Source organism: Hyposmocoma kahamanoa, unplaced genomic scaffold (assembly GCF_003589595.1).
Source record: "Hyposmocoma kahamanoa isolate Upper Pololo Valley unplaced genomic scaffold, ASM358959v1 81, whole genome shotgun sequence".
In the NCBI taxonomy this organism is placed as follows: Eukaryota; Metazoa; Arthropoda; class Insecta; order Lepidoptera; family Cosmopterigidae; genus Hyposmocoma; species Hyposmocoma kahamanoa.
In genome coordinates, this window is record NW_020654080.1 from 6,477,817 (window position 1) to 6,487,081 (window position 9,265).

At 35.7% G+C, this 9,265-nt stretch overlaps 1 protein-coding gene across 1 annotated transcript in view; it reads right to left on the reverse strand.

The window, feature by feature from the left end:
* LOC113234032 (opsin-3-like) overlaps positions 1–6,954 on the reverse strand; it is a 42,916-nt gene extending 35,962 nt beyond the window's left edge. Inside the window, exons 1-2 of the mRNA XM_026469257.1 lie at positions 6,774–6,954; positions 6,502–6,694 (exon numbers count right to left, since the gene is read on the reverse strand). Coding sequence (XP_026325042.1) covers positions 6,502–6,694; positions 6,774–6,835 — 255 coding nt within the window. The 5' untranslated portion in view covers positions 6,836–6,954. The remainder of the gene's footprint in view (positions 1–6,501; positions 6,695–6,773) is intronic.
* Positions 6,955–9,265: the final 2,311 nt, after the last annotated feature.

The window sequence follows — 9,265 nt, forward strand, 5'->3', positions numbered from 1 at the left end:
ATAGTTGTGCCTTTTTTCTTTACGAGGGCAGTATTTGTGGTTGGGATATTAATGCCAGTAGTAAAATGGCACGTAAGCACAGCACGACTGCCAGTGCTGTAAGACACATGGGTAAATAACAAAAGTTTCTTAAGTTAAGATAAATCATAGTATTATTGAGATTTTGTTTTGTAAAATAACTCCACAAGTTTTTGTTACTATTATTAAATACAAAGATCAAACACATGCAAATATTTTTCCAACCCACGCTTCGATCGCAAAGTTCGAAGTCGGTTCCTTTTTTATCCGACTTGAAAAAAAGAAGGAGGTTCTCAATTCGACTGTATGTTTTTATTTTTTTTATTATAATTTTTTTTGTGTGTATGTTACGCGATAACTCCGGCTACTGCTGCTAAAATAGCATTTGTGCACAGATTTTGATGATTCTTTTTTTGTTGGAAAGAGGATACCTCCATAGTGGTCCCATTTAATTTTGAAGAAAATCATCCACCTCTAAGGGTGGCTGTTCACGCATGAAGATTCATTTTTATAAATAGCTCCTAAATTTTATTATAAGGAGCAATTATTTTAATGGTTGATTTTGCTATTCTCTAATTCAAGGCATTTTTCTCTTTCAATAAGTACTTTAAACAGCGAGAACCCATTTTTATAATCTCCAGTGTTAAGTCTCGTACATGGTCCTAGACTGAAGCCAGATTTTGTCTACCTTGATTCAAGGACTTAACTGGTAGTTATCTAGGTCGTGGATGTAGGCTGGTGAAGGTGTACATAGCCCTTACACATAGAGTGATGGGCAATTGTAAGTTAACTTAAGAAGAAAAGCTTTGTACATCACTTGACCAAATTAGCATGTAAATAACGCATACACGTATCGTAGCCCCGCACTAGGGAAACCTTGTGTCGCGGGTGCCATGGACACTCATATAGACAACCACAAATTACAAATGGCGTACTTGTAAAGATGCATTAAAAGATGAACGCACTAGCAGTTCTAAAGGAGGACAATCTACCATCGTTAAAATGGAAATTGGGTCGAGCTACAACTCGTGTTTCCTGGCACTGATGGCGTCAATAGAGTGGCTAATATCAAAACTTCTACAGGATTGTAAGAAGATCCTTTTCAAAAATGTGTCCACTTCCTAAAGCAAGCATTACTGGATGAAAGGCAAGCTTTTAAGACTTATTTTTATAAATAATGCCTAAATTTTATAAGGAGCAATTATTGTAATGGTTGAGTTTGCTACTCTTCAATTTAAGGGTTTTTCTCTCAATACCTATACTATAAGCAATGAGCAACGACTTTTGTTATCTCCTGTGTTAAGTCCCGTATAGTGGCGAACTAGGGGATGAATCCGGGTTTACGCACTTACCGATAACCGATTTCAATAAAACTTGGCAAATAGATGTAATTCCACAAACTTTTGAGGTCGGTTTTTTTAGTACTCTGTGCTGAGATTACGACGTGACCTTGTTACACGATGGGTGCGAATTATTGATTTTAGAAAAAAAATTCTTCAATGGTGTTTGTAAAGGCTCACTTAAAGTTCGAATTTCTATATTAAAATATTATTGTGTATGAATTATGTACGATTTTATAAATTAGTTTTTTTTTCGTCATTTTTATTTTTGTGTTTAATTCTTGTGTATTCACAAAAAATATCTCGCCTCTCACTTAATGTCGTTCTCTAATAAAACAACTTATAAGGTTAGTTTCATATAAATGGCCGCTGAAATATGGAATAATATCTCCCTCTTCATTTATCCCCATCAATTAAGCGGCTAGGTAACAATTTTGTTTCCTTTTGTTTTTACTCTTCTTCGTTTTGAGAAAAGTTATTTATTTTTGTTTATTTTTATGGAAAATGAAAGTAAATTAAAAAAATTGCTTACGGCATTTTCTAGTACATTCTGTTTAATTACGTTCGTTATTTGCCTACTTATTTTTAGTTAAATTTTAAGTTACAAATTATAATTTACCCTTCATCGTACATTTTGTAGCATTAGGCTCCTTGAGTACCTAAACGTCCACGACACAGTCGCCAGAGATAGTTATGATAAGGGAACCGGCTAGACGCGACAATCGTCCAACGATAAACAAAACGTTACGACGTAATGGGAACGCACCTTTATATTTCTGGTGAATAAAATAACTATTTTTCTAAATTATTTTTAATTCAAGAAAGAAGACAAACGAAGGAACTGCGCTCCACTGACTTTAGAGCATTGAAAGTACTTCCGAGATGAAGCCAGTAATATGGAAATTTATTCTAACTTCGAGTTGTGGGCAGCTTGCAAGTCGTGACTTGTGAGTAGAAGATCACAATGAAGTTTGTTAGTTACTGCAAATAAGTTGTATCACAGGAAACAGTTTACCGCTAACAATTGGATTTGGTTCACGATGCCCTATTATTTTTGTACGTACATCCTGTACGGAATACGCAAAGTACTCTCTCTGTTGACGATATCTTAAAATTTTATGTTATTTATGTTATTAATACAATGACCGAACACATTAACTGTCTCCGTAGCCGAACGGTTACCATTCTGGACTGCCACGCAGAGGTCCTAGGTTCGATTCGAGAAATATTTGTATGGTCTGCATTTATTTCTCTCGTGAGTTTGGGTATAATTTGTGTTTGTCTGTGTGTGTCTATGGCACCCGCGACACAGGGTTTCCCTAGTACAGGGCTATGAGTGTGTGCGCGTTACATAGAAAAATTTCTCCGACTCAATGGGATTTGAACTCACGACCATATTACACCGTAGTTTGCTCGTACCAACTGAGCTACGGGTCAAGGTATCGAGTTGTCGATGTTCTTCTATGTGTTTTTGTTAAAGATCTTTGTATCTTTCGGCATTCTGAGCTGTTAGTGACATCTAGTGAGAGATTTTAGAACCTTCACCACAGCCGGCTCAGAATGCTAAAAGATCCAGTAGAAAGATCTTTAGCAAAAACACATAGGAGAATTTCGATAGCTCGATAATTTGACCGGTATCTCAGTTGGTAAGAGCAATACCACGGTGAAGTATGGTCGTTGGTTCAAGACCCATCGCGTCGTAAAAGTTTTTGTATGTGTTCGATCTTTGTATTCATAATTATAACAAACTAGTGAAGTAATTTAATAAAATAATAAAATGAATATCATCATCATATTTAATAAAAATCGATATTAAAATTTTGACAAACATTCCTGCGGCCTGACAAGAATCGAACCAGTGTCTGTGCTAAACCAGAGCCACAGTCGCAATTCATTGGATCGTTTGCGGTATTGTTTCAAGAAAACGTGAAGTTCGAAGGGTAAATTTGACAAGCAAATTGGATCATTTACAGGGTGCTTAAGGCATAGTTTTGACATGAATAGAAACATCAGTTTAACATACGATCAGCAGCGCTTGTGTGTATATTGTCAGAACATGTGGGCTATTGTTTTTTACTTTCTTTTTGTCATGTAGTCCTCTTATAATTATCATTTTCGCTGGAAAATATGATCATAGAAAATTATGCTTTAGAAAGAAACGAAATAGATAGCTTGCATGCCTACATCGGGCTGTGTATAATACGTCTATACTCATTGATAATAATAAAATTTTTCAGACGGTCTTTGCTTACACAAATATTCGACTAGCACTTAAAAGTTGTTGAAACTCCAAAAATGATACTCATGCCTCAATAGCACGGATTCCTCGGAAACAAAAGAGGAAGATAAATAGGGTAGGTATAAAAATGTAGAGCTGCACTCCCTGAATTGTAATAGGTACTTGATATTACCACGGTGCTGCTACCTGCATCTCCGTTGTTACTAGGTCAGAACGGTGAGAATAGCTTCTTAATAAATCGGCTGAGACGTGTTCAATATTGAAGTGTGATATAATGTTTATTGGAAATGAAATTATTTAATGAAACTATTACTTTCACTATTTAATGAATTTAGTAGCAATCTCCTCAAAAAGCTCCTTGCGAAAGAGTTCGTCCAGGCAAGTACTGCCACCTTACCTATTTCTGTCGCCAAGCAGTAATGTCAGCGTTACTGTGTTCCGGTTTTGAAGGGTAAAGGTGCTGGTGAAATTACAGGCACATGGGACTTGTCAACTTATATCTCAGGGTGGCGGGCGCAGTGGCAGTGCCCCTCAGATCTTTGCGATTTAAAGCTCTGAGTGGCATAGCAACTGTTATGGATAGGCATGTAGCGTACTATCAGGCTCACGACTTGTTCCTCCCTGCACTTGATATTATAAAAAAAAATTAAAACGCGTGTGTATGTGTTTTTTAAACAAATATAATTTTCGGGACCTTTGTAGGTCCTACGGTTACGACTGACTTAAAAAAAAGATAATGAGATAATGAGATTCCAATATATAATATACGCGAAAACCAAATTTGAAGTTTGTTTAATTTGGTATACAATATTTGTAAAATACTAACAATCTCGCAGAAGTATGTTACTAACATCTTAGACCACAACTTTTGTTCCATGATTTTTGATAATTCGTTAAATTTTAGTTTCATACAAAAGGAAAAAATATTTAAATAGACCGCTCTAAACGCTGACAGCTCTGTGCGGTCACAAAGGACACTTACACATTTTAACCTATTACCTTACTATCAATTACAGATCTAAAAAGTGTGAGATAGTACACGAAAAACTCAAAAGTTTGTTTTTGATAATTACGTTTTGTAAAGTCTTATAGAACGAAAGTTTTTGTTTATGATTTTAGTAATATTCTTAAGTCCAACGGGATGTTAGTATTTTATAAATAATCCTTTATACCTTGCCGAATGTGTCACAAACATTTTAATAGAATTAGTACCTTTTTTACTTAAGTTGTGTTTAGTTACAAGTTTTTAAGTTTTTTGTAAGATTTCGTATTAGAACTGCTCCGAAAAAACACTTCTAGCTTTGGTCCCCTATAAAAATACTTGTGGTGAACATCGGAAACGTTTCCGAGCTCGCGAACTGAGGCGCGGGGTGGTTTATAACTTTGGCGGTGACACTCGTTTGAGAGTCTGGGGCCCCGCGCACTGTCCTCCCTCGCCGCGGATGTGGGAAGGAAATCCCATTTATTTTTACGAACATCCGAACGTTCTAAATTTAGCTTCAGCTATGATAAACACTGAGATTGGCATTTGTACCATTCAGTAGGTATTGTATTATGATTATGACATCACTTTTCTACGTAAGGCAGGGTACGAAGACATAATTATCATTGATGATTATCACTTGGAGTTTCAGCAACTTTTAAATACGTAAGGAAATCCCATTTATTTTTACGAACATCCGAACGGTCTAAATTGAACTTCAGCTTTGATAAACACTGAGATTGGCACGCGTACCATTGTATTATGAGTATAACATCACTCTCCTACGTATATCAAGGTTCGAAGTGACAATTATCATTGATAATTATCATCGACAAAATTTATTGGGACAAGAAAATGCTACCGCTAGCAACGTCTTGCGATGTGTTCATATCGGAGACGTATCCAAACGGGTCAAATGTCAATCTCAAAAAAAGTCACAAGCATAATCGTTTTCCTAAAGATTTTTTTTCGTATTTATTAAGTTTGATCACTGTCATAAAAAAAAAGGATAATTATCATCATAAATAATCAAAGTAAATAAATACATACTTTGATAATTTCGAACCCAGACGTAAAGTGCAATATTGAGTGATTTTATAGGCCACGCTTTTGTTATTAACACAGAGAATCTGCCTAATTTTGTTTTGAATAGATCATATAAGTCGTGGCTTACCAAATTTGTTCCCATTTCACGTGCCAAAAGAATCTCTGTCAATTGAATCTTCCATTTGCGCACAATTAGAAAGTGACATATCGAGTTTAATTTATCTATTTATCTGGAAGACTTTTCTTGCTCATTGTGTCACTCAAACGCTGGCTGAGTGCGTTTAGAAACTTAATTAAATCACCCCAAGTGACGCAGTCAACACCACTCGATCCCATCAAATTCTTCCACGTTATTAACGGCGTTTTGTTAGGCGTTAAATTAATTCATTTATAGGTTTTCATTTTAGAAACAAATAGTTCAATAAGTTTCTAGGTCTGGTCTTTAATTACATCTGGGTATTCAAATGGCAGATTATATTAATACAATACATAAGTTGACAATTACGATATGAAGTTGAAAGAACATCATCATTATCATCAATCCCTTTATACGTCTCACTACTGGGCACGGGGCTCCTCACAGGGAGGGTTTAGGCCATAGTCCGCCAGGCTAACCTAATGCGGGTTGGGGACTTCACACATTTTCGAGGGTTGTGAACCTTCTTCGACGTGCAGTTTTCACCACGATATTTTCGTTCACCGAAAATCAAATTTCGCACATAAACTAAGAGAAACTCAGAGAAGCGAACCTGGATTCGAAACCACGGCCTTCTGCTTGAGAGGCAGTAGGTCAAACCATTAGGCTACCTTGGCTTGCGAAAGCAGGAAAAAAACTGTGTGTATAATAATTATTACAAATACAGGAAATGTACTCACGTGCTAAAAATCCAGACCACCATTCCGTTCCCCATCATCGATGTGATCATCAGTACTGAGTAGATGAGGGCTAGACCAAAATGCCAGTACTTGCTGACCGCTGGAAAGCTACGCCAATGTTCATGGACTAGATCTCGGTGTTCTTCTGGAATATTCCAGCCTAACATGTGCTCTACCACTTCTTGTGACACCCTAAAATCGAGATAAAGTTAATGAAACCTATTGTAGGTGCTATAGGAGCATTATTAGCAAATAACACATAAATACAAACATTTTCAAAGGCTCTGCCATAGGCCCATATAAACCGGTGTTATTTTCCGCCATTTTGTGCATTTGATGTTATCAAAATGGCGTGTGGGAAATCTCTCGATGTATTACTGTAACATTTGTTCAGAATGAAAAGTGAAAAATTATATTTAGTCAAATGTTTTATTGACGAAGTGAGTAGTCCGACATATCCAGTCGCTTCTCACTTGTGATTTATAGGATGCGATCCTTACTTTTATATCGGTCAAACATTGCGTGCTTCTTAATTCCTTAATTCAATAAAAAGTAAAGCTACTGCTTATTTAGTCATGCGTAAATACATTGATGACTGATATTCTCAAACTGTAAAAGTGCGTGAAGCCTATGACAGTAGAAGTTTTAAAACGTTATCTATTATTTTTTCATAGAATGTTGTTTTGTTCGTGTGTCAAAGTTTTGCAAAAGTCATTATCGCCGTCTTAGAGAGAATACTTCGTATGTGGTTTCAACGTAATTTTTCAGGACGAAGATAAAAATGTGGTGTAAAATGTAGTCACCGCAATAGTGTTTGTAGTTATCATTTTAATTAGTTAAATTATACCTTTTTCAGATATTATATTACTTTAATAATATATTTGAGCAAGAAGTTCATAAGTTTTTCTTCAACAAAAATTAATAAAAACTCTGGAACGTATAATTGCAGTGTTATCTTGATTCATTTAGGCATGGTTAACCCAAAGGACGGGAAAAATGATAATAATAAAAAATATTGAAATAAAAATATAAATATTTTTTCATGATTATTAATATAAAGATCGAACACAAAGAAAAATTCCTCCGATCCGGCTGTACGCGATCTCTGAGGTACATCTACATAGAGAATCTCCGATCACGGACTACACATGTTTGAAATTCACATTTGAATATCTGATAGTACCTTCAGCAGTACGCATGAGCAAAATGTCTACCTGTTGGGAACAATAGAGACCCTTTAATAATGGATTCCATTAACACTATCATTACAAGTCACATTGAGTATTGGAGGACGCGATATGCGATAGTCCATACTTTTGTTGTCATCAGCTTTTGAGTTTCGATAGTTCGTACCCTTGGTATGATAAACATGTCATCATCGTCAGAAGTGCTTTTATCACTTGAAACTTTATTTTGTTGTTAGTTTGTTATTATTAACAAACCAACCAAATAAAAAGATATGAGGTCCTTCAAACGAGGCGTGAAGAGGCATATTGTAGGCAGGCAGGGTGGAGGTGGCTAGTGCAGTGAGGGTTTCATCGCTGTACTAGGTTCCTTCGCGTTTGGATACCACTTTCCACTTAACATCAGGTGGAGTGGAGTCATTTACCTGTCATGTATTAAAAAAAAAAGAAAAAAAAAAAGAAGTATCGTGGTAAGAAACCTGATATTAGTGATAATCATTTCAATCAAACAAAACAACGTTTCGGCCTCTTTACAGGTCCTATAGTCACGGCTGACTGATTGATTTTAATGTAATAAATTTAATTTAATAAAAATTCATATTGTTGAAATATGTAGCGTAAATTGGAAGGTTTCCTGGAAAATTAAAATAAGGTAAGTATTTATTTAATAACTTGTGAAACAACAAAAAATAAAGTGGTTTGCATTAATATTAGACATAACTGGTTGATGGCGTTACTGTCTCAGTCAACCGTGACCACGGTTGGTTTGTTTGAAAAAACATATATAGATCCGAAAAATAATTTCATACGCTGTTAGTAATTTCCATTTACCTACGTCTTGTTATTCAATAACAATAACAGATAATTCGAAATTCGAGAAATAAAACGTTATTATAACAATACAACAACATACAAATGATATAATGAGCATGAGACGACATTTACAAAGATACGGGATACAATAGACGCATTAATTATTATTTCAACGTGGAATATTAAATTCCCCGTCGAAATTGATCTAAACAGTAGGAGCCAGCTTATTGTTTTGATATCATGTATGTGTTGTTGTTACACATATAAGTGTATCAATTCACACGATGTAATGTGCTGTCATAATATGTATGTAATGTCATAGGATAAATAGGATTGCCCGGCTTCACGTATCACGCAACATCTCTTCATGTTGATGTAACATGTTGTTCATGTACCTCTAACAATGCATGTACCGCGTTTGGCGTCCATTTTGTTCAAAAATTTTGTTTTCATGATGACAAGTGACACGCCTATTTATAACAGTTACAGTTCCACTCAGAGCTTTAAATCGCAAACTCACCGTGAAACATAAATTGACAGGTCCCAAGTGTCAATAATTTTACCAGCTCCCTTATCTTTCACTACCGGAACGAAGTAAAGCTCATATTGCTGCTTGGCGAGAGAAATAGGTAAGGTAGCAGTACTTCTCCGGACGAACTCTTTCACAAGGAGCTCTACTGCAAGTAAAAAAGAGCTCTTCTACTACTAAGAAGAGATTTTCAGGGATGAATGCTCTAATATGTATTTTCATCTCCTTGATGTGGGA